Source organism: Nerophis ophidion, linkage group LG20 (assembly GCF_033978795.1).
Source record: "Nerophis ophidion isolate RoL-2023_Sa linkage group LG20, RoL_Noph_v1.0, whole genome shotgun sequence".
In the NCBI taxonomy this organism is placed as follows: Eukaryota; Metazoa; Chordata; class Actinopteri; order Syngnathiformes; family Syngnathidae; genus Nerophis; species Nerophis ophidion.
Genome location: NC_084630.1, coordinates 19299948 through 19326518, shown reverse-complemented (window position 1 = coordinate 19326518; position 26571 = coordinate 19299948). Strand labels below are relative to the sequence as shown.

At 39.6% G+C, this 26571-nt stretch overlaps 1 protein-coding gene and 1 long non-coding RNA gene across 12 annotated transcripts in view; one reads left to right on the top strand and one right to left on the bottom strand.

Moving 5' to 3' along the window:
- Nucleotides 1-7063, bottom strand: part of LOC133538831 (uncharacterized) — a 30132-nt gene extending 23069 nt beyond the window's left edge. Inside the window, exons 1-2 of one of the 3 annotated variants that reach the window (XR_009803119.1) lie at nt 6543-7063; nt 2688-2777 (exon numbers count right to left, since the gene is read on the bottom strand). This is a non-coding gene — a long non-coding RNA (uncharacterized LOC133538831). The remainder of the gene's footprint in view (nt 1-2687; nt 2778-6542) is intronic. The other 2 variants (XR_009803120.1, XR_009803118.1) reach the window with 2 other exon arrangements.
- The window catches only part of trim25 (tripartite motif containing 25), an 80300-nt gene continuing 59773 nt past the window's right edge, over nt 6045-26571 (top strand). For 7 of the 9 annotated variants that reach the window (XR_009803117.1, XR_009803115.1, XR_009803116.1 and 4 more), the window contains exons 1-3: nt 6046-6780; nt 15746-15841; nt 21504-21737. Coding sequence is in view for 6 of the 9 variants with exons in the window: in XM_061880655.1 (XP_061736639.1) it covers nt 6136-6780; nt 15746-15841; nt 21504-21737 (975 nt within the window). In the remaining 3 variants the exon portion in view is untranslated. Of the gene's footprint in view, nt 6781-15745; nt 15842-21503; nt 21738-26571 lie in introns of all 9 variants that reach the window. The other 2 variants (XM_061880653.1, XM_061880654.1) reach the window with 2 other exon arrangements.

Sequence of the window (26571 nt, the reverse complement as noted above, 5' to 3'; positions counted from 1 at the left end):
ATTAAATGTGGGTATCTAGTTTCAAATGTACATACACTTAGCGTAAATAGCATGTTAGCATAAATTAGTGTAGCATGTTAGCATCGATTAGCTGGCAGTCATGCCGTGACCAAATATGTCTGATTAGCACATAAGTCAACAACATCAACAAAACTCACCTTTGTGATTTCGTTGACTTAATCGTTGCAAACGCATCTGCAGGTTATCCATACATCTCTGTGCCATGTCTGTCTTAGCATCGCCGGTCAAATGTGAAGACACTCTGGTACATTCAATGGGGGTCTGGCGGCAGATTTCTTGCCAGTGGTGCAACTTGAATCCCTCCCTGTTAGTGTTGTTCCACCCTCCGACAACACACCGACGAGGCATGATGTCTCCAAGGTTCCAAAAAATAGTTGAAAAAACGGAAAATAACAGAGCTGAGACCCGGTGTTTGTAATGTGAAAATGGCAGGTGTGTTACCTCGGTGACGTCACGTTCTGACGTCATCGCTAAAAGACCGATAAACAGAAAGGCGTTTAATTTGCCAAAATTCACCCATTTAGAGTTCGGAAATCGGTTAAAAAAATACATGGTCTTTTTTCTGCAACATCAAGGTATATATTGATGCTTGCATAGGTTTGGGGATAATGTTCCCCTCTAAAAAGTCACCCGCGAGAGAATGAAGAGTATTTAATAAATACAGTTTTGGTCAATTGACTTAGTTATGATTTCCCTCTCTGCATGAAAGTTTAAAAGTAGCATATATTAATGCAGTATGAAGAAGAATGTTTTAATGTAGACACATAGAATCATCATACTGCTGTGATTATATGCATCAAGTGTTCATTCAAGTCTAAGGCAAAATATGGAGATATATATGGTGTATCGCGATATGGCCTAAAAATATCGAGATATTAAAAAAAGGCCATATCGCCCAGCCCTACGTCAACCTGATGTCTTTTTCGGAGTTAAAAACATTTTGTTGCATGCAGAAATGTTATTTCATTTTCTCTGCAGTCATTCATTGATTTCATAAATGTAACCCGTAATAATTTGTTTAAAGAAAAAAAAAAAAAACACTTTATATGCAGTGTTATTTCATTTTAAATTTCAAAAGAGTTTTCTGGCTCCCATTGTTTTCTTTAATTTGTGAAACGGGTCAAAATGGCTCTTTGAGTGGTAAAGGTTGCCGACCCCTGGCCTAGTTCAGTGGTTCTCAACCTTTTTCAGTGATGTACCCTCTGTGAACATTTTTTTTAAATTCATGTACCCCCAAATTAGAGCAAAGCATTTTGTCACGGCTCGGACACACAATCTGTCGGGAGCCCCGCTGCGCGCATCATCCAGCGCGCCTCTGACCGCGCGCATGTCACTCAAGCCGCGGCAGCCAGCTGCGCTCCATCTGTAATCAACGCAGCCGGCACTAATGAAAGAGAGGACTACAAGAACCCCCGCCACAGAGGGTCCTTTGCCAGAACGTAGCAACTGTACCCTCCCTGTGTGCGTTCCCGAGCCACGCTGTGTGTCGTGTGCTTTTTGGATTCCCCTCGTCTTCCTCTGGCTTCCTGGTTTTCGATCCCTTGCTCGCCCCCAGACAAACGACGACTCTCTCCTGCCTCTCGACCACGCTTCCGCCTTGGACTTCCCTACCTGCCTTGCCCGCGCCTGACAGCTCAGCTCCTCTCAACACGCACCTCCAACACTTGCGGTAAATAACACCTCCCGTTAAATTCCACACATAGTCTTGCACCCATTTCATCTTTGTTACATACACATCAGATTTGACATACACATACACATATACATATATATATATATATATATATATATATATATATATATATATATATATATATATATATATATATATATATATATATATATATACATACAGCATTAGATATCTCCTTGTTAAAATAAAGACGCCCCAGGCTATAAGCTTTTCACAGTGTCTGTGCCGTCTCCTTCTCCCTGAAACCTCCACATGTTTTGTTGAAAAAAAGAAAGAAGCAAAATACAGTACTATGTCATCAGTTTCTGATTTATTAAATTGTATAACGGTGCAAAATATTGCTCATTTGTAGTGGTCTTTCTTGAACTATTTGGAAAAAAATATATAAAAATAAGTAAAAAGTTGTTGAAAAATGAACAAGTGGTTCAATTATAAATAAAAATTTCTACACATAGAAGTAATCATCAACTTGAAGTGCCCTCTTTGGGGATTGTAATAGAGATCCATCTGGATTCATGTACTTCATTCTAAACATTTCTTCACAAAAAAAATAAATCTTTAACATCAATATTTATGGAACATGTCCACAAAAAAATCTAGCTGTCAACACTGAATATTGCATTGTTGTATTTCTTTTCACAGTTTATGAACTTACATCATATTGTGTTGAAGTATTACTCAATCCATATATTTATAAAGGATATTTGAACTGTTGCTATTTTTAGAATATTTTTGAAAAATCTCACGTACCTCTTGGCATACCTATAAGTACCCCCAGGGGTACGCGTACCCCCATTTGAGAACCACTGCTTTAGGGTTCATATGTTTATAAATCTGACTGTGCACATCAGTGCCTCACCAGTCTTGAACCTCACTGCACGTCACTGTGTTGAAGTATTATTCAATAAGTATATTTATAAAGGATATTTGAACTGTTGCTATTTTTAGAATATTTTTGAAAAATCTCACTTACCCCTTGGCATACCTTCAAGTACCCCAATTTGAGAACCACTGGCCTAGTTCATTTCTTCTGTTATTTGTATTACCTTCGGTGTGTTCTCTCCTGAAAACAACACAGTATATTGTATCATCATCCAATAAACGCCTACTGAAATGAGACTTAAACGGGGATAGCAGGTCCATTCTATGTCATACTTGATCATTTCGCGATATTGACATATTTTTTCTGAAAGGATTTAGTAGAGAACATCCACGATAAAGTTTGCAACTTTCGGTGCTAAGAGAAATGCCCTGCCTGTACCGGAAGTCGCAGACGATGACGTCACATGTTTGATGGCTCCTCACATATTCACATTGTTTTTAATGGGAGCCTCCAACAAAAAGTGCTATTCGGACCGAGAAAAACGACAATTTCCCCATTAATTTGAGCGAAGATGAAAGATTTGTGTTTGAGGATATTGATAGCGACGGACTAGAAAAAAAAAAAAAAAGTTAAAAAACAAAAACAAAACGCGAATGCATTGGGACGGATTCCGATGTTTTTAAACACATTTACTAGGATAATTCTGGGAAATCCCTTATCTTTCTATTGTGTTGCTATTGTTTTAGTGAGTTTAACAGTACCTGATAGTCGGAAGGGTGTCTCCACGGGTGTGTTGACGCGCAGTGTCTCAGGGGAGTCGACGGCAGCTATGGACGGCACAAGCTCAGCTTTTCTCCGGTAAGAACAGACTTTTTAACCACAATTTTCTCACCTAAACCTGCTGGTTGACATGTGGCCGGGATCCATGTTCTCTTGACCGCCGCACTCTGATCCATAGGAAAATTTTACCTCCAGGAATTTTAAACAAGGAATCACCGTGTGTTTGTGTGGCTAAAGGTTAAAGCTTCCCAACTCCATCTTTCTACTGTGACTTCTCCAATATTTATTGAACAAATTGCAAAAGATTCAGCAACACAGATGTACAAAATACTGTGTAATTATGCCTTTAAAGCAGACGACTTTTAGCTGTGTGTGTGCGTAGCGCTCATAGTTCCTAAAAACTTGACGTCCTGCGTACACGTCATCATTACACGACGTTTCCAGGACGAAACTCCCAGGAAATTTGAAATTGTAATTTAGTAAACTAAAAAGGCCGTATTGGCATGTGTTGCAATATTAATATTTCATCATTGATGTATAAACTATCAGACTGCGTGGTGGGTAGTAGTAGGTTTCAGTAGGCCTTTAAGGAAATATGAGCGCTGCGCACACACACAGCTAAAAGTCGTCTGCTTTAACCACATAATTACACAGTATTTTGGACATCTGTGTTGCTGAATCTTTTGCAATTTGTTCAATTGATATTGGAGAAGTCACAGTAGAAAGATGGAGTTGGGAAGCTTTAGCCTTTAGCCACACAAACACACGATGATTCCTTGTTTAAAATTCCTGGAGGTGAAACTTTAGTATGGATCACAGCGCGGTCAAGGAAACATGAATCACGACGGAATGTCAACCAGAAGGTTTCAGTGAGAAAATTGTGGTAAAAAGTCGCTTCTTACCGGAGAAAAGCTGGGCTTGTGCCGTCCATAGCTGCCGTCGACGCCCGTGAGACATGGCGTCAAGACACCCGTGGAGACACACACCTCGACTATAAGGTACTATTAAAATCACTAAAACACTAGCAACACAATAGAAAGATAAGGGATTTCCCAGAATTATCCTAGTATATGTGTTTAAAAACATCGAAATACGTCCCAATGCTATCGCATTTTTTGTTTTTTCTCGTCCGTCGCTATCAATATCCTCAAACACGAATCTTTCATCCTCGCTCAAATTAATGGGGAAATTGTCGTTTTGTCGGTCCGAATAGCACTTTTTGTTGGAGGCTCCCATTAAAAACAATGTGAATATGTGAGGAGCCATCAACATGTGACATCATCGTCTGCGACTTCCGGTAGAGGCAGGGCATTTCTCCTAGCACCGAAAGTTGCAAACTTTATCGTGGATGTTCTCTACTAAATCCTTTCAGCAAAAATATGGCAAAATCGCGAAAATTATCAAGTATGACGAATAGAATGGACCTGCTATCCCCGTTTCAATAAGAAAATCAAATTTCAGTAGGCCTTTAAAGGCCTACTGAAAACCACTACTACCCGCCACGCAGTCTGATAGTTTATACATCAATGATGAAATATTAACATTGCAACAGATGTCAATACGGCTTTTTTAGTTGACTAAATTACAATTTTAAATTTCCCGGGAGTTTTGTCTTGGAAACGTTGTGTAATGATGACATGTACGCAGGACGTCACGCGTTTTTAGGAAGTATGAGCGCTGCACACACACACACAGCTAAAAGTCGTCTGCTTTAACGGCATAATTAAACAGTATTTTGGAGATCTGTGTTGCTGAATCTTTTGCAATTTGTTAAATTTATATTGGAGAAGTCACAGTAGAAAGATAGAGTTGGGAAGCTTTAGCCTTTAGCCACACAAACACACTGTGATTCCTTGTTTAAAATTTCCGGAGGTGAAAATTTACTATGGATCACAGCGCGGTCAAGCAGACATGGATCCTAACGAATGTCAACCAGCAGGTTTCTGTGAGAAAATTGTGGTTAAAAAGTCAGTTCTTACTGGAAAAAAGCTGAGCTTGTCTCGTCCATAGTTGCCGTCTACACCCGTGAGACATGGCATCAAGACACCCGTGGAGACACACATCTCCGACTATCAGGTACTACATAACTCACTAAAACATTAGCAACACAATAGAAAGATAAGGGATTTCCCAGAATTATCCTAGTAAATGTGTTTAAAAACATCGAAATACATCCCAATGCTATTGCGTTTTTTTTTTCTCGTCCGTCGCTGTCAATATCCTCAAACACGAATCTTTCATCCTCGCTCAAATTAATGGGGAAATTGTCATTTTCTCGGTCCGATTAGTACTTTTTGTTGAAGGCTCCCATTAAAAACAATGTGAATATGTGAGGAGCCTTCATCATGTGATGTCATCGTCTGCGACTTCCGGTAGAGGCAGGGCTTTTCTCTTAGCACCGAAAGTTGCCAACTTTATCGTGGATGTTCTCTACTAAATCCTTTCGGCAAAAATACGGCAATATCGCGAAATAATCAAGTTTGACACATGGAATGGACCTGCTATCCCCGATTAAATAAGAAAATCTCATGGCCTAGTTCATTTCTTCTGTTATTTGTATTACCTTCTGTGTGTTCGCTCCTGGAAAAAAAACACAATTAATTGTGTCATCATCCATTAATGCTAATTTTAAATCTTTTATAGCAATGGCACACCCTGGGCAAGGTCACGTGACAAATGGGCGTTCACTGGGGGGCGACGCGGGGTCACGTGACCAACAAGAAACGAAACTTAAAAAAGTAAGTTTCGTTTCCTGTTCAAGCGCCTTTAAAAGTTTCCTTCCGCGGACTCAGGCGCTCACATTGCGTGGAACGACAACATGGAAGACCCGGACTTCTCCCTGCTTAGTTTAGAGAGCGAGCTGACCTGTTGTATCTGCCTGAGCACCTTCGACTGCCCGGTCACCATCCCCTGCGGACACAACTTCTGCCAGGCGTGTCTCCTCGACACCTGGACGGCCACCTACGACTGTCCGCAGTGTCGGACGCACTACGCCGTCAAGCCGCAGCTGAAGAAGAACACCGTCCTCAACACCGTGGTGGAGACTTTTAAGGAGCGCTTGAGGAACAGCGACCTGCTCGTCTCCAAAGGAGACGGCGGCGAAGCGGGAAAGGACGAACGGGCGGAAGTGAACGAGAAGGCGGAAAAAAGCAACAAGGCGGCCGAACACGATGGAGTCCGTTGTGACACCTGCATGGAGGCAAAGGCGAGCAAAACCTGCCTCACCTGCATGGCGTCTTTCTGCGCGGAGCACCTGCGGCCGCACCTGGACAACCCGGTGTTCCACGTCCACCAGCTGACGGAGCCCGCCGGCGATCTGATGGAGCGCATCTGCATGGAGCACAACAAGCCCGTGGAGCTCTACTGCCCGCAACATGGCCGCCTCGTCTGCGTCCTCTGCCTCAACCAAAAGCACAAACAATGCACGCTCGTCTCCCCCGACCAGCAGCTAATCCAGAAAAAGGTAATTTTTTTGCGAAATTATGAAATATTCGGCATGCCCTCCCGCGGGAGCTGCGTGGCTTGTTCAGACTGCGCCAGCACTTCCGTGTTATTAGCGATGTCAATCATTATAAATATTATGTATCCCCGACCAGTGGCGTTGCCAGACAGATTTCACTGGGGCACGTGCCCCAGTGTTGATCTGCAGTGCCCCAGTAAAAATTTCACCAATAAAAAAAAAAAAACGTTTCAGAGTTTTAAGTCTACATAACATAGACAACAGCGCACATACTACTTAGTATGGTAACGTGTGGATCGAGATTTTAGTTGAGAGAGAGAGAGAGAGAGAGAGAGAGAGAGAGAAAGAGGGAATGCGAATCACTGCTGAGGAAGGTAACGTTAGCCAACAACAATTTGTCAATTATATTATTTTGATTTTGATTTGACTCAAACTGTAACTCCTAGATGGATATCAGAAAGTTATTTACCCGCAGCAGTGAAGAAGCAGCGAGGAATGAGAGATGTAAGTGAAGTCCTAGCTAGCTAGGCAACATCATTGTTATAAGTTGATGCTAAGTTAGCTAACGTTATTCCTTGTATCAAGACAAACATATTCATTTGCTGTACGAGCTGTCCGGGGAATTTCCAAATAACATGAAACATCATGTTGGTTATTGTCTAAGAAAAACATTTTTCCATATCAAGTCGTGGCCTAAAATTTTTAAATCATTCAAGTTTATTTCACAGAAAAATAGCACAGTAGACTTTGTGACTTTGACTAAAATAATCTTGTTTTGTCACCAGAAAAATGGCTACAGCTAAAGCATCTGGTTTTGTTTCCAGAAAAAATAGTAACATTTCTGTATTTGTTTTCAGAAAGATGGCTGAAAATATCGGGTTTTGCTGCCCCATTTAGTTTTTTTTTAAATATATTTCCATGTCTATCCTGAGTCCTCCTCCAACTTGTTAGTTGGTTTGCCTTTTGATAAAATACTCACTAATAGTCACTAGAAAAATGGCTAAAAATATCTGGTTTTGTTGCCATAATTTGATTTTTTTCTCCCTAAAGTTTTTTTTTTTACATGCACACATCTGACTGCGACTCACTGAAAATGACACACAATCCACTTTTATGCCACGACCCAGCAGTTGGGAACCACTGGTCAACTGTATAACAGTTACTGTAATATTTCCATGTCTGTCCAGAGTGATTGACCACTTTGCAAAAATGAAAACGAGACGTTACAGTTTACTTCTCAGAAAATGATTCCCTGAACAGACACACAACAGTTGTTCATTTATTCTACTACTGTGGCTTTATTGTTTTGTGTATATTTTATAGTTTTGTGTATCCTAAATAGGATTAACCACATTTCCATCCATCCATCATCTTCCGCTTATCTGAGGTCGGGTCGCGGGGGCAGCAGCCTAAGCAGGGAAGCCCAGACTTCCCTCTCCCCAGCCACTTCATCTAGCTCTTCCCGGGGGATCCCGAGGCGTTCCCTGGCCAGCTGGGAGACATAGTCTTCCCAACGTGTCCTGGGTCTTCCCCGTGGCCTCCTACCGGTTGGACGGGCCCTAAACACCTCCCTAGGAAGGCGTTCGGGTGGCATCCTGACCAGTTGCCCGAGCCACCTCATCTGGCTCCTCTCGATGTGGATTCCATAAATGGAAATTAAATAATATAAAAGAACCCAGAGATGTAGGGGTGCTTTATTTTTTGTTTTACTTTTGTAGATGTTAAATTTGCAGATGATTACTGCAATATATATCTCAAAAAGATTAATTGCTCTTCCTTTTTGCTTTTACCAGTAGCAGTTTAGAAGTCTGGAGTAAAAAATTGCACAAGTAGGTCAAATGCATTAGTATAGTATGCGGTATAGCTCGGTTGGTAGAGTGGCCATGTCAGCAACTTGAGGGTTGCAGGTTCGATTCCCGCATCCGCCATCCTAGTCACTGCCGTTGTGTCCTTGGGCAAGACACTTTACCCACCTGCTCCCAGTGCCAACCACACTGGTTTAAATGTAACTTAGATATTGGGTTTCACTATGTATAGCGCTTTGAGTCATTAGAGAAAAGCGCTATATAAATATAATTCACAATTCACTTCACTTAATTTCAGGTGGTTAATCAAATATCCATATACAATAATCTGATATGATTTCATAAGTTAAAGCAGTGTTTATGTATTTTTCATAATAAATAAGTGCTAAAAATGTTTTTGCTTACGCGCTTTGCACGCTCACATGAATTATTTGTGCCCCAGTACAGTATTAGGTCTTTTTTTTGTGATTAATAACATGAGTCCAAATTCACTAGTTATTTTGATGATGGTAAGTATCTACAGAATAAAACGCATGATGTTATTGCATACATTGAGGAAATAGAGGGGGGACACATTTTATGGGAGCACAAAAATATGCTGAAATATTATTTATACCCTATTAAAGGCCTACTGAAATGAGATTTTCTTATTTAAACGGGGATAGCAGGTCCATTCTATGTGTCATACTTGATCATTTTGCGATATTGCCATATTTTTGCTGAAAGGATTTAGTAGAGAACATCGACGATAAAGTTCGCAACTTTTGGTCGCTAATAAAAAAAGCCCTGCCTTTGCCGGAAGTATGTGCGCGTGACGTCACGAGTTGCAGGGCTCTACACATATTCACATTGTTTTTAATGGGAGCCACTAGCAGGAAGAGCAATTCGGACCGAGAAAGCGACAATTTCCCCATTAATTTGAGCGAGGATGAAAGATTCGTGAATTAGGATATTGATAGTGAAGGACTAGAAAGAAAAAAAAGCGACGGCTCCGGGCGACGGCAGTGTGAGCGTTTCAGATGTAATTAGACACATTTACTAGGATAATTCTGGAAGATCCCTTATCTGCTTATTGTTTTAATAGTGTTTTAGTGAGATTTTAAAGATTGTAAAGACATACCTCGAGGTCGGATGGCTGCGGTGAACACACAGTGTCTCAGAGAGAAGCCGAGGAGCCAAACTCACAGCTGCTGCAGGACGACGATGTCTTCGGTAAGATATATATCACAATTTCCCCATCCAAAAACAAGCTGGTTGACGTAGAGAAAACATGTTCGCTTGACCGCTCTGCTTCACAACAAACAAAGAACCACCGGCTGTGTCTCAGTGCTAAAGACAGCTGCAATCCACCGCTTTCCACCAACAGCATTCTTCTTTATGGTTTCCATTATTAAATGAACCAATTGCAAAAGATTCAGCAACACAGATGTCCAAAATACTGTGTAATTACGCCATGAACAGAGACGACTTTTAGCCGTGTTTGGTGCTGCGCTAATATGTCCCCTCCAACACGTGACGTCATGCGTATGCGTCATCACTCCGCGACGTTTTCAAAAAGAAACTTGCGGGAAATTTAAAATTGCAATTTAGTTTACTAAATTGCAATTTTAAATTTCCCGCAAGTTTTTTTAGTCGGTAGTAGTGGGTTTCAGAAGGCCTTTAAAGGCCTACTGAAAGCCACTACTACCGAGCACGCAGTCTGATAGTTTATATATCAATGATGAAATATTAACATTGCAACACATGCCAATACGGCCTTTTTAGTTTACTAAATTGCAATTTTAAATTTTGCACTAAGTATCCTATTGAAAACGTCAGTATGACGCGTGCGGGTGACGTCTCGGATTGTAGCGGACATTTTTTTCCAGCCCGATCCCAGCTATAAGTAGTCTGCTTTAATCGCATAATTACACAGTATTCTGGACATCTGTGTTTCTGAATCTTTTGCAATTTGTTCAATTAATAATGGAGACGTCAAAGAAGAAAGATGTAGGTGGGAAGCGGTGTATTGCGCCTGCCTTTAGCAACACAAACACGACCGGTGTTTCCTTGTTTACATTCCCGAAGGTGAAGCTTTACTATGGAACAGAGCGGTCAAGCGAACATGCTTCCCGACCACATGTCAACCGGCAGGTTTCGGTGAGAAAATTGTGGTAATAAGTCGTCTCTTACCGTAGACATGAGCGGAGCCTGCGTCCTTCCTCGTGCACCTGTCAAAGAGGCAGCTGCGTGGCTTCCCTAAGAGACACTGGCGGTCACCACACCCATGGCCACACCCCTCCGACTTTCAGGTACGACAGTATAATCTCACTACAACACTAGTAACACAACAAGCAGATAAGGGATTTTCCAGAATTATCCTAGTAAATGTGTCTCAGAGACATCTGACATAATAACATCTGAATCGCTGCCACTGCCCTGTCTTTTTTTTTTCTAGTCCTTCACTCTCACTATCCTCATCCACAAATCTTTCATCCTCGCTCAAAATAATGGGGAAATCGTCGCTTTCTCGGTCCGAATCGCTCTCGCTGCTGGTGGCCATGATTGTAGACAATGAGAGGATGTGAGGAGCTCCACAACCAATGACGTCACGCGCAGCACATCGTCTGCTACTTCCGGTACAGGCAAGGCTTTTTTATGAGCGACCAAAAGTTGCGAACTTTATCGTGGATGTTCTCTACTAAATCCTTTCAGCAAAAATACGGCAATATCGCGAAATGATCAAGTATGATCTCATTTTAGTAGGCCTTTCACTTTTTTTGTGATTAACAACATGAGTCCAAATTCACAAGTTTTGTTATTGATGATGCTAAGTATCTATAGAATAAAACGCATGATGTTAGAAAGGGACAAGCCATAGAAAATGGTTGGATGGATGTTAGTACATCAATTGAGGAAAATAGAAAGGTGGCGGGACACATTTTTTGGCAGCACAGAAATATGATGAAATATTATGTATTCCCCTTTAACTTTTTTTGTGATTAATAAAATGAGTCCAAATTCATAAGTTCTGTTTTTGATGGTAAGTATCTATAGAATAAAACACATGATGTTAGTGCATAAATTGAGGAAATAGAGGGGGGACACATTTTATGGCAACACAGAAATATGCTGAAATATTATTTATTTTCTACTAACTTTTTTGTGATTAACAACATGAGTCCAAATTCACAAGTTTTGTTGTTGATGATGCTAAGTATCTACAGAATAAAACGCATAATGTTAGAAAGGGACAAGCGGTAGAAAATGGTTGGATGGATGTTAGTACATCAATTAAGGAACATAGAAGGGGGGCGGGGGACACACATTTTATGGCAGCACAGAAATATGATGAAATATTATGTATTCCCCTTTAACTTTTTTGTGATTAATAACATGAGTCCAAATTCATAAGTTTTGTTTTTGATGGTAAGTATCTATAGAATAAAACGCATGATGTCAGTGCATAAATTGAGGAGATAGAGGAGGGACACATTTTATGGCAGCACAGAAATATGCTGAAATATTATTTATTTTCTACTAACTTTTTTGTGATTAAAATCATGAGTCCAAATTCACAAGTTTTGTTGTTGATGATGCTAAGTATCTACAGAACAAAACGCATGATGTTAGAAAGGGACAAGCGGTATGAGATGGATGGATAGACGTTAGTACATCAATTAAGGAACATAGAAGGGGGGCGGGGGACACACATTTTATGGCAGCACAGAAATATGCTGAAATATTATGTACTCCCCTTTATCTTTTTTGTGAATAATAACATGAGTCCAAATTCATAAGTTTTGTTTTCGATGGTAAGTATCTATAGAATAAAACGCATGATGTCAGTGCATAAATTGAGGAAATAGAGGAGGGACACATTTTATGGCAGCACAGAAATATGCTGAAATATTATTTATTTTCTACTAACTTTTTTTGTGGTTAAAATCATGAGTCCAAATTCACAAGTTTTGTTGTTGATGATGCTAAGTATCTACAGAACAAAACGCATGATGTTAGAAAGGGACAAGCGGTAGAAAACGGATGGATGGATGTTAGTACATCCATTGAGGAAAATAGAAGGGGGGTGGACGCATCTTATGGCAGCACAGAAATATGCTGAAATATTATGCATCTTCTACTAACTTTTTTGGGATTAATAACATGAGTCCAAATTCACAAGTTTTGTTGCTGATGATGCTAAGTCTCTACAGAATAAAACGCATGATGTTAGTACATCATTTGAGGAAATAGAGGAGGGACACATTTTATGGCAGCACAGAAATACGCTGAAATATTATGTATCTCTTACTAACCTTTTTTGTGATTAATAACATGAGTCCAAATTCACAAGCTTTGTTGTTGATGATGCTAAGTATCTACAGAATAAAACGCATGATGTTAGAAAGGGACAAGTGGTAGAAAACGGATGGATGGATGTTAGTACATCAATTAAGGAACATAGAAAGGGGGCGGGGGACACATTTTATGGCAGCACATAAATATGATGAAATATTATGTATTCCCCTTTAACTTTTTTGTGATTAATAACATGTGTCCAAATTCATAAGTTTTGTTTTTGATGGTAAGTATCTATAGAATAAAACGCATGATGTCAGTGCATAAATTGAGGAAATAGAGGGGGGACACATTTTATGGCAGCACAGAAATATGCTGAAATTATATTTATTTTCTACTAACTTTTTTGTGATTAACAATATGAGTCCAAATTCACGAATTTTGTTGTTGATGATGCTAAGTATCTACAGAATAAAACGCATGATGTTAGAAAGGGACGAGCGGTCGAAAACGGATGGATGGATGTTAGTACATCAATCAAGGAACGTAGAAGGGGGGCAGGGGGGACACATTTTATGGCAGCACATAAATATGATGAAATATTATGTATTCCCCTTTAACTTTTTTGTGATTAACAATATGAGTCCAAATTCACAAATTTTGTTGTTGATGATGCTAAGTATCTACAGAATAAAACGCATGATGTTAGAAAGGGACAAGCGGTAGAAAATGAATGGAAGGATGTTAGTACATCAATTGAGGAAAATAGAAGGGAAGGGGGCAAATTTTATGGCAGCACAGAAATATGCTGAAATATTATGTATCTACTACTAACTTTTTTTTGTGATTAACAACATGAGTCCAATTTCATACGTTTTGTTGATGACGAAGCTAAGTATCTACAGACTAAAACACATGATGTTAGTACATCAATTCAGGAAATAGGGGGGGCTAGGAGGACACATTTTATGGCAGCACAGAAATATGCTGAAATATTATGTATCACCTACTAACTTTTTTTGTGATTTAAAAACATGAGTACAAATTCACAAGTATTATTGCTGATGATGCTACGTACTTGAAGAAGAATGGGCTGCATGGTCGAGTCGCCAGAAGAAAGCCATTTCTGCGCAAATGTCACAAAGTATCCCGCTTACATTACGCCAAAGAGCACAGAGACAAGCCTCAAAACTTCTGGAACAAAGTAATTTAGAATGTTGAGACCAAAATTGAACTTTATGGCCACTCAACCATGCAGCCCATTTTTTTCAAGTGCCTCCTTATTGTGCATCTTGAAACAGCCACACCGCAATTTTTCAGAGTCCCGTATTTCAGCTGAAGTTATTTGTGGATTTTTCTTTGCATCTCGAACAATTTAGCTTCTTTCCCAGAACTGTCACCATGTTGAACTCTAACTTAAAATGATAATAATTCACTCCTAAACAATATCATGCCCTAATACCCTACTGTGCAATACTACCCTTCGAGTGCAATACGTCTGACACTGATTGTTATTTATTACTTTGGTACTCTTGTCTTGTTCTGTATATCCATCCATTTTAAATAAATAAATAAATAAATGGGTTGTACTTGTATAGCGCTTTTCTACCTTCAAGGTACTCAAAGCGCTTTGACACTACTTCCACATTTACCCATTCACACACACATTCACACACTGATGGAGGGAGCTGCCATGCAAGGCGCCAACCAGCACCCATCAGGAGCAAGGGTGAAGTGTCTTGCTCAGGACACAACGGACGTGACGAGGTTGGTACTAGGTGGGATTTGAACCAGGGACCCTCGGGTTGCGCACGGCAACTCTCCCACTGCGCCACGCCGTCCCTCTTTTCTACCGCTTATTCCCTTTCGGGGTCGCGGGGGGCGCTGGTGCCTATCTATTGTACAGTATTTTGTACTTCTATAGTGTTTTGTATATTGTACAGGATTTCTTATTATTTTTATTGGATAGTAGTCTGTTTATTTCAATTGTTAGTTTTTCCTTTTTACCTCTTATGTCATTTATTTCACCCCATATTTGTTCCCACTGCCGCACCTTAAATTGGAGTATTTAATCTTGTTATATGCAAATATAATGGCAATAAAGTTTATTCTATTCTATTCCATTGTAATTTTTCCTGCCAGTTGTTGCTGAAATCTTTGCCAGTCTACCTGAATTCCTCATTTTCCACTTCTTAATCAGCGTTTCAACACTGCTGCTTGGCATTCTCAATTCCTTGGATATCTTTTAATACACCTTTCTTGTTTTATGCAATTCAGTTACCTTTTCTCGCATATCTTTTAACAATTATTTTCCCTTCCCCATGACTCAGAATCCAGAAAAGCTGTGCAGCACTGGATGAAAGATGCAATTGTCTGTCAGAAGCCCAGAAACTCACTGACCTTTTATTCACACACATTAATTACAAACAAACAGGTCAGAGGTGAGGATTGGAACCTTGATTAGCCATTCAAACCTGTTTGTGTCAACTTTTGTGCATGTTATCAGATCAAATTCATTGGGGTATGGAAACTTTTGATCAGGGTCATTTTGGTACTTTCTTTTGTCATTTTGTTTTAAAAGGGTAAACACAGTTGTTTGCCAATACATAGCTTCACACAACCCTTTAGCATGAGTGGAAGAAAGGTTTTCGTGTTATCATCCATATTCTCTGAAGAATGGCCAAGAAATCATACATTCTTCCAGGGTATGTACACTTATGAGCACGACTGTACATTAACTTTCAGTTACATTATAATGTGGGATTGGGAGCTAGGGCCAAGAGGGCTACATCTATTTGGGGCTGTCACAAATAAATTAATATAAGGGAAATACTCATATTTATTTTGATGCAACGTACTTAACCGGCTTTTTGTTTCTTTTGCAGTCTGACATGAAAAAAATGTTGGCTCTGTTGGACAGGAAGATTGGACAAAATGAATCTGTCATAGCTAGAGTCACAGATAAGCAGCAGGCCCTGAAGGTAAGCACACACATGAAATAAAAGCATGTTCAATCCGGGGAAATTGAGCATTGTGATATTTTATTTGTATGCACTCGCTTTGAGTAGAAGTATAGAGGTTAATTTGTGTCTCATATTTGAAAGCTTTTTTTGAATATATGTAACTGAATGTTTTTTATTTGAATTTTGTGAACTAAATTTGTAGCATTAAATTATGCTGACAATTTCATAAAAAAAAAAAATCTGGGTTTTAAAATTCAGTGTAAAAAAAATATTCTGTGCTGAAAAATTCAGTGTTAAAAAAGTTGCTGCTTCAAGAAGCAAGTCTTAACTTCCCAAATGTGTCAAGTTCGAAGTCACGTGACACGGATCTTGCAAATCGGCATTAAAAAAGCAATGAACTGTGCTACCTGGGCATAATACGACATACTGAACATTTCAATGCAGCCTGCAGGATGTTTTCAAACTATAGAAATGATTCCAATGGTTCAAATCTGTACTTTTTAGCTAAACTGACTGCAATACACAATGTGACCAGCAGATGGTACTGGAAAAAGATGTTCAGGTAAACATAGGAAGAAGACCCGACAGAACCCGAAAATGGCAGAAAATGCATATTTTTGAAAACCTTTATTTCGCTAAAATGTCGTAAAGGGGGACCCTTATGCAAAAAAAAAACAAAAAAACGGATTTGCTTCAGCAGCACGATACTGGTGCTATAGCTGTAGGAGATGTCTCAAAACGTCATCAGGAGTCCCGACAGAACCCGAAAATGGCAGAAAATGCATATTTTTGGGGAAAAAAATTCGCTAAAAAATGGTATTAAAATAAAAAAAAAACGGATTTGCTTCATTAGCACAATACTGGTGCTGTAGTTGTAGGAGATGTCTCAAAACGTCATCAGGAGTCCCGACAGAACCCGAAAATGGCAGGAAATGCATATTTTTGAAACACTTTTTTTCGCTAAAATGTCGTAAGGGGGGACCATTATGCAAATTTTCCAAAAAACGGATTTGCTTCAGCAGCACAATACTTGTGCTGTAGCTGTAGGTGTAGGAGATGTCTCAAAACATATTAGGAGTCCCGGCAGAACCCGAAAATGGCAGAAAATGCATATTTTTGGGGAAAAAATTCGCTAAAAAAAGGTATTAAAATTTTTAAAAAACTGATTTGCTTCATTAGCACAATACTGGTGCTGTGGTTGTAGGAGATGTCTCAAAACATCATCAGGAGTCCCGACAGAACCCCAAAATGGCAGAAAATGTATATTTTTGAAAAACTTTATTTCGCTAAAATGTCGTAAGGGGGGGACCCTTATGAAAAAATTCAAAAAAATGTATTTACTTCAGCAGCACAATACAGGTGCTGCAGCTGTAGGATATGTATCAAAATGTCGTCAGGAGCCCCGACAGAACCCGAATTTTGCAGAAAATCCATATTTTTTGGGGGAAAAAATTCGCTAAAAAAAAGTTTAACAAATTGTAAAAATGGATTTGCTTCAGAAACACAATACTGGTGCTGTAGTTGTAGGAGATGTCTCAAAACGTCATCAGGAGTCCCGACAGAACCCGAAAATGGCAGAAAATGCATATTTTTTGGGGAAAAAATTCGCTAAAAAGTTATTAAAATTTTTCAAAAACGCATTTGCTTCATTAGCACAATACTGGTGCTGTAGTTGTAGGAGATGTCTCAATACGTCATCAGGAGTCCCGACAGAACCCGAAAATGGCAGAAAATGCATATTTTTGAAAAACTTTATTTCGCTAAAATGTTGAAAAAATTCCAAAAAATGTATTTACTTCAGCAGCACAATACAGGTGCTGCAGCTGTAGGATATGTCTCAAAATTTCGTCAGGAGCCCCGACAGATCCCGAATATTGCAGAAAATGCATATTTTTGGGGGCAAAAAATTCGCTAAAAAAAAGTTTAGCAAATTGAAAAAACGGATTTGCTTCAGAAACACAATACTGGTGCTGTAGTTGTAGGAGATGTCTCAAAACATCATCAGGAGTCCCGACAGAACCCGAAAATGGCAGAAAATGCATATTTTTGAAAAACTTTATTTCATGCAAAAATTCCAAAAAACGGATTTGCTTCAGCAGCACAATACTGGTGCTGTAGCTGTAGGAGATGTCTCAAAACGTCATCAGGAGTCCCGACAGAACCCGAAAATGGCAGAAAATGCATATTTTTTGGGAAAAAAATTCGCTAAAAAAAGGTATTAAAATAAAAAAAAAATGGATTTGCTTCACTAGCACAATACTGGTGCTGTAGTTGTAGGAGATGTCTCAAAACGTCATCAGGAGTCCCGACAGAACCCGAAAATGGCAGGAAATGCATATTTTTGGGGAAAAAAATTCGCTAAAAAAAGGTATTAAATTTTTTTAAAAACGGATTTGCTTCATTAGCACAATACTGGTGCCGTAATTGTAGGAGATGTCTCAAAACGTCATCAAGAGTCCCGACAGAACCCGAAAATGGCAGAAAATGCATATTTTTGAAAAACTTTTTTTTGCTAAAATATTGTAAGGGGGGACCCTTATGCAAAAATTCAAAAAAATGTATTTACTTCAGCAGCACAATACAGGTGCTGCAGCTGTAGGATATGTCTCAAAATGTCGTAAGGAGTCCTGACAGAACCCGAATATTGCAGAAAATGCCTACTTTTTGGGGGGAAAAATTTGCTAAAAAAAAGTTTAACAAATTGAAAACACGGATTTGCTTCAGAAACACAATACTGGTGCTGTAGTTGTAGAAGATGTCTCAAAACGTCATCAGGAGTCCCGACAGAACCCGAAAATGGCAGAAAATGCATATTTTTGAAAAACTTTTTTTCGCTAAAATGTGGCACTACCATATCTATTATTAAAGTCACAAAGCGCATTATTTCTTGGAATTTAGGACATGCTGTCCCTGACATAATCCTGATATCCACTACAACTATCAGAATCAGACATACTTTATTAATCCTTGAGGGGAAATTAAAATGTTCAGCACAATCCCATTCAACAGACAAACATTACAGGGAGACAGAACAAGATCGCTGACGGGCCTGCCAACTTTCGGCGCCCCTCTCAAAAAAAGGTGAGATACAGGTAAACAAGCGAGGAGGGGAAAAATAAAAAAATAAAATAAAATGAAATAAAAAAAGCGATCTAAGCCAGGGCCCCTGGAGAGGGGGTCCAGACTGAGGCCAAAGGAAAAAAAACTCATAGCCATAGTACACATCCTTCTTACATGTGTGTAAGAGGGAAACATCAAAGAATACATCCATCCATCCATTTTCTACCGCTTATTCCCTTTTGGGGTCGCGGGGGGCGCTGGCGCCTATCTCAGCTACAATCGGGCGGAGGGCGGGGTACACCCTGGACAAGTCGCCACCTCATCGCAGGACCAACACAGATAGACAGACAACATTCACACTCACATTCACACACTAGGGACCATTTTTTTAGTGTTGCCAATCAACCTATCCCCAGGTGCATGTCTTTGGAAGTGGGAGGAAGCCGGAGTACCCGGAGGGAACCCACGCATTCACGGGGAGAACATGCAAACTCCACACAGAAAGATCCCGAGCCTGGATTTGAACCCAAGACTGCAGGACCTTCGTATTGTGAGGCAGACGCACTAACCCCTCTGCCACCGTGAAGCCCTCAAAGAATACAAAGGACATGAAATACATTAAACTAGCTGAGCTGATGCAACCAGCCACTTCTACATACAGCTATGAATAAAAAGTAAAATAAAACATATACACTGTGGTGGCCTCTGCGGTGTTCCACGCCATCGTCGGCTGGGGTGGAGAGAGCATGGCCAGAGACAGGAGAAGACCCAAAAAAAAGCAACCAAGCGAGCCGACTCCGTTCTCGGTTGCCAAACAACTCTCGGCCAGTGTCCAGTCCGCATGGATTAGCGAGGATACGTCCAAGAAGACTGAGGTGTCCGATACCTGCTCATTCAGCCAAGACCGTGAAGCTTGTCCGTCCCGGCGCTCAGTGCCAGCTCCGCAGCCCTATCTCTTCATCCGCATCTCCTCCAGTCTCTCCAAACGGACTCTGGTGTGGCAGAGACCCGGCACCTGGTCTTCATGGCCAAAAGGCTCCCGGTAGGCAGATCCAGAAGTCCACTAAAAAGCACCGCAGAGGTAACAAAAGTGCCACCCCTTGTCACACGGTCCCAAAGGGTCCCGGACCAAAAGGCAAATAGATTATATAGATATAACACATAAAAACAAGAGAGAAACACAAAAGGTTAAGAGCACAGAGCTCCTGTCAAAAAAACTATGGGAAATACTATACTTTCACTTTCACAAAGTGCATTATTTTTAATTTTTAAAAACATGCCTCAAAACAACAGCTACAAAAACAATGAAGGCACACAGCCTCAGTCCAGAGTATACTAGAGTAATAAAGTGAACAATAACATAGTCCTCCTTTTGTAGACTGCCTGGTATACTGTATAACAGGAAATTATAAGCTGGGCTAAAACTGCCCTGCTCTAATGTATTTGTATGAGTAACACAAATGTGCTGTAAGCTGGTGGTGAGTGCTTGAAGTGGCCTAGCAGTCAGCCACTGCGCCTTATAATCCGGTGCGCCCTATGAAATACGGTTCTCAATGCTAGATATATATATATATATATATATACATATATATATATATATATATATATATATATATATATATATATATATATATATATGTATATATGTATGTATATGTATATATGTCTTGATTGGATTATCCAGAGAATAGTGCTCGATACCGTGGTAGAGCGCAATATGTGTGGGAAAAATCACAAGACTACTTCATCTCTACAGAACTGTTTCATGAGGGGTTCCCTCAATCATCAGGAGATTTTAATGGAAGCATTCACATACAATGGTTTATATAGGGCACAGAGTGGGTGGTTGTGGGCCTGGTGATTGGCTCATGTGTTACCTAGGAGGTGTTTCCGTCTGTGGCGGCATGTTGAAATGATTTCACTACGCTTATTGAGGGATGATAGATCTGGATGATATATAATAGTTTCTCTTTTAAGCATAGGTTGCATCTTTTATTACCACTGTTGTAAGGTGTGCTGGATGCAAGAATGTGCCATGTTATTGAATATTCAACATTATTGTCTTTGAGGTTCCAAATGTGTTTGCTGAGTTCTGTAGAATTCCGCAAAGTCTGGTTTCTAAAGGAGGCGTTGTGATTATTCCATCTTGTTTTGAACGCTCCTTCGGTTAACCCTACGTACGTGTCGGATGTGTTAATGTCCTTGCGTGTTACCTTAGCTTGGTAAACGACTGATGTCTGTAAGCATCCTCCATTGAGAGGGCAATCAGGTTTCTTGCGACAGTTACATTCCTGAATGTAACCCACCCACTCCGTGCCCTATATAAACCATAGTATGTGAATACTTCCATTAAAATCTCCTGATGATTGAGGTAACCCCTCATGAAACAGTTCTGTAGAGATGAAGTAATCTTGTGATTTTTCACACACCTACATATATATATATATATATATATATATATATACTATAAAATGTTCCTTTTTCTAAGCTCTCATCCTATTTGTTAGAATGAATAATTATTTGTTAATTTGGCCATTGATCGGTTGATCAGATGCAAGACTTCTATTTCAACCTTGTGTTCAGTTGCATTGACCACCTGTTCATGGATCTTCTATTCTAGGACGATGCCGACATGATTAGGTTGAACATGGCGCTTGAGTATCAACAAATCAAAGACATGCTGGCCAATGATGAACATGAGGCTTCTGGCCTACTGGACCAAGAGCTGGCGTCTGCTCAGAAAAAGCTCAGCAACCTGATGAAGTTGTTTAAAGACAACGTCAAGAGCTTAAGCAAATCCAAAGAGGAAATCAAGAGTCTGATACAGCAGCCAAAAACCATGGTCGTTCTGCAGGTGGGACCATGATGATTCCTATTCTAATTCCTTTGATGGTATCGATGATCAAACTTTTTCCACAACAGGTTGCGGACAGAAAAAATTGAAATTTGCTATTATTCTGAAACCGATCCAACGTAGGTCAATGTATGCGAAGCTATCTGAAGAAAGTAACGACATCTTAGCTTAAAGTAAAAAGTTTTAAAAAATTTCTCATATATATATCTATTAGGGGCGGCATAGCTCGGTTGGTAGAGTGGCCGTGCCAGCAACTTGAGGGTTGCAGGTTCGATTCCCGCTTCCGCCATCCTAGTCACTGCCGTTGTGTCCTTGGGCGAGACACTTTACCCACCTGCTCCCAGTGCCACCCACACTGTTTTAAATGTAACTTAGATATTGGGTTTCACTATGTAAAGCGCTTTGAGTCACTAGAGAAAAGCGCTATATAAATATAATTCACAATTCACTTCACTGTTAGGGCTGTGAATCTTTGGGTGTCCCACGATTCGATACAATATCGATTCTTGGGGTCCCGATTCGATAATATATCGATTTTTTTTTTTATTCGATTCTCTATTCAAAAACTGTATTTTTCCGATTCAAAAGGATTCTGTATTCATTCAATACATAGGATGTCAGCAGGATCTACCCCAGTCTGCTGAAATGCTAGCAGAGTAGTAGATAAAAAACAAAAAAAACAATGTTCTATCAACTGATTGCAATAATGTTAATTTGTTTTAACTATTAAACGAAGCAAAAATATGACTTATTTTATCTTTGTGAAAACTTTGGACACAGTGTGTTGTCAAGCTTATGAGATGCGATGCAAGTGTAAGCCACTGTGACACTATTGTTCTTTTTTTTTAATTTTTATAAATATCTAATGATAACGTCAATGAGGGATTTTTAATCACTGCTATGCTGAAATTATAACTAATATTGATACTGTTGTTGATAATATTCATTTTTGTTTCACTACTTTTGGTTTGTTCTGTGTCGTGTTTGTGTCTCCTCTCAATTGCTCTGTTTATTGCAGTTCTGAGTGTTGCTGGGTCAGGTTTGGTTTTGGAATTGGATTGCATTGTTATGGTATTGCTGTGTAGTGGTTTGTTATATTGATTAAAAAAAAAAGCAATTTAAAAAAAAAATGAGAATCGATTCTGAATCGCACAACATGAGAATTGCGATTCGTATTCGAATCGATTTTTTTCCCACACCCCTGTATGTATGTGTGTGTGTGTGTGTGTGTGTGTGTGTGTGTGTGTGTGTGTGTATATATATATATATATATATATATATATATATATATATATATATTGGGCTGGGCGATATGACTAAAAAATGTATCACGATATAAGTGTTTCATATCAGTCGATATCGATAATTATCAATAAAAAAAAAAAAAAAAAACTATTCTAAATAAAGACCAGGAGAAAAAAGGCTGAATTTAAATACTTTTATTTCAAATATAACCTTTAACCTTTAGAACGAGGTCTGCATTAAGAAAAACGGTCAAATAAATCAAAATCCTTGTCGATGTGCAAATATTGACATTAAATAAATGCTTACCCAGACTTCTCAACTATGCTGAGTGGTAGCATGTCCTTCGCTAATTGATACACCACTGCATCCCTTATTTCTTTATAATGTTTTGAATTTTTGTCTTATGGCACTGCTGCCGAGTGCCTCTCGATGGTGGTCTGTTGTCGTTTCGGTGCTGTTCCACTTGCACCGGCTGATGTTGTGGCTGTTTGCTGCTGTACTCCAGTGGGTGAGAGCGGCTCAGGTGGTAAAATAAGTTTGTCGTGTTCCAACATTCGGTCGGGACTACGACCTTGCAAAGTTTGCAGACAGTATTACTCTGATTCGTATCGGACTTAAACAATCCAAAATACTGCCAAACTGGTGACGTGACGTTTCCTTTTTTATTTACAATTTCATCTCGTGCTGCCGCACTCATATTCCCGTTTTGTTGATTTACGTGGACCCCGACTTAAACAAGTTGAAAAACTTATTCGGGTGTTACCATTTAGTGGTCAATTGTACGGAATATGTACTGAACTGTGCAATCTACTAATAAAAGTATCAATCGTTGCTTTTTCTTTTTTTTTTCTCTGTTAGCATTTCCCAGAATGCCTTGCCAGGCTCGGCCGTGATAGGTCGAAAGGCTAAAGCCCTTCCTTTGCCTACACCCCCCAGAATGCCCTGCGGTTCCGGCTCTGCGTTTCTTACTATTTTTTTCTAACAGAACTCAGTGAAATTATCAAACGTTCTATCGACTTCATTTTCTATTGATATTGATCACATGTCTACCACGATATATATCGTTATCGTTTTATCGCCCATATATATATATATATATATATATATATATATATATATATGTACATGTATATGTGTATATGTATATATATATGTATGTATATATGTATGTATGTATATATATATATGTGTGTGTATATATATATATATGTGTATATATGTATATATATATGTATATATATATATATATATATGTATATATATATATGTATATATATATATATATATATAATACAAAACATGGGTTGTGTGACTATGTGTGGGGAATTAACTGCTGAGTGTTACCATGAGTGTTGAGCGAGAGAGACGGAAATCTAATGGGGGCAGAGCATGCTTGTAGATCCGTGAGACAGGCAGTAAGTCGGGGCGATAGAGAGGCGTCTAAGATCCGTGTCCAAGCGGGAGGTCGAGATCGAAGAGGCAGCCAGGGAAGCAAAGGGCACGCGGGAAGACGAGACACACTGCTCGTGACGTGGGAACGAGGGCAGGCTGCAGGGGGGACGATAAAGAGGACACGAGACAATAAACACAACGGGGGAGAAACACAGAGAGAGAATGCATATAGCTAGATTATTGCTTACTGCACAGGAACAGATGACTACGTTCTGGCACGGGATAGCAGGTTGTGCAGGCTTATGAAGGCAGGTCCTCAGATCAGGACAGGTACGCTGATTGCTGGTAATTGATTTCAGCCGCCGGACTGACACGTGCCTGGCGTGCTAATGGAAGTGCGCTCAGCGCAGTGCGCACATGTATGCAAATTGCACACAGGCAGTGCTTCATCTAACCAACAGACTCCCTGTTCTACCCAGTAGAAGTACTAAGTACACAGAAACACATGTACGGAACTAACAGGCATATATAGGTGGAGAAGTTTAACTTAACTTTAAGTTTAACTTAACTTTAAGTTTGTGACGGGAATGAAGACAAAAAAAAAGAGTCATCAGCAACAAGTAGAAAAGTAACAATAACTAGAGTAAAAATACCCGAAAGTACAAAGTATAAAGTCTTTGGATTCACCATAACGCCAGTTGAAAATGTGGAAAGACTGGTGTGTGTTTTATGATATTCTACTCCCCATTGTAACATCCCATCTCTGTGAGATGGTTTCTTCTCCTGCTGCTGCAATGAAAATAAGAGATTTAACCAGAAATGGTATGCATAATCTATATAGTATATAGTCTCAGTGTCCGGCCTGAGATTGGAAGGGCGAGTCATACCAAACACTATAAAAACCCATTACCTCCCTGCTTGGTACTCCGCATCAAGGGTTGGAATTAGGGGTTAAATCACCAAATGATTTTTGAGTGCGGACACCGCTGCTGCTCACTGCTCCTCTCACCTCCCAGGGGGTGAACATGGGGATGGGTCAAACGCAGAGGGTAATTTCACCACACCTAGTGTGTGTGTGTGTGTGTGTGTGTATGTGTGGGACTAACATTAATAGAAGGATTAAATACACTTCAGACATGTATTATTATTTTTACAATAATGTTTATTTTTACAAAAATTTAGGTTTTTGGGTTAAAGTTTAATTGTTTTAATATGTTTTAATGTTTTAATACACCATATCAAAATTAAACTAATAATAATAACCGAGGCAAGAGCACAGTTGTTCCGGTACTTAAAGTTGTACTTTTTTATTTTCGTCCTTTAAAAGGTGCCGTTTGCAATTACCTGTCTAATTAAATAAAGTTATTTTTAATTCTGATTCTTGCTCTGTTACAATTTTCACCGCAAAAAACAAAACAAAGACACAGTTAGCTCGCTTATGCTACCATTGAAGAAAAAGACGAGCATGGTGCAAACACCGCATTCTCTCCTAGGTCAGTCAGGCAGGGCTAAAACAATAACAAATGTTTTAAAGCAGCAGATTTAAGACCATATTGCATTAAAAACTAGATTTTGACCCACTTCTATGGTGGAACAACAATGAGCCATGACCCATGTATCCTCTTACTGCCAAGATAGCCAGGCAATACCTCGCCATACCTGCAACCTCCGTGCCCAGTGAAAGGGTATTTTCCACAGCTGGAGACATTGTAACTGCAAGCATGTCTGCTTTTTCTGCAGATAATGTGGATAAACTGACTTTTCTGGCAAAATCATAAAGTGAAAGTCACCAGGGTTAAAGGTTGGGGAGGGAGAAAAGTTGAGTTGACTCGAAGCTGTTTATTGTTGCATTTATTATACGTAGAAGAAAGGTTTTGTCATTTTATTTAATCTGAGCAACAACTTGAAGCAGTTTAATGTTGCACTTTATATGCGGAAAGGTTTTGTTAAGAAACCAATTCTGAGCCTTATCTTATTTAGTTTTAGTTTTTATTTTGGGCAGCACGGTGGAAGAGGGGTTAATGTGTCTGCCTCACAATACGAAGGTCCTGAGTAGTCCTGGGTTCAATCCCGGTATCTTTCTGTGTGGAGTTTGCATGTACTCCGGCTTCCTCCCACATCCAAAGACATGCACCTGGGGATAGATTGATTGGCAACACTAAATTGTCCCTAGTGTGTGAATGTGAGTGTGAATGTG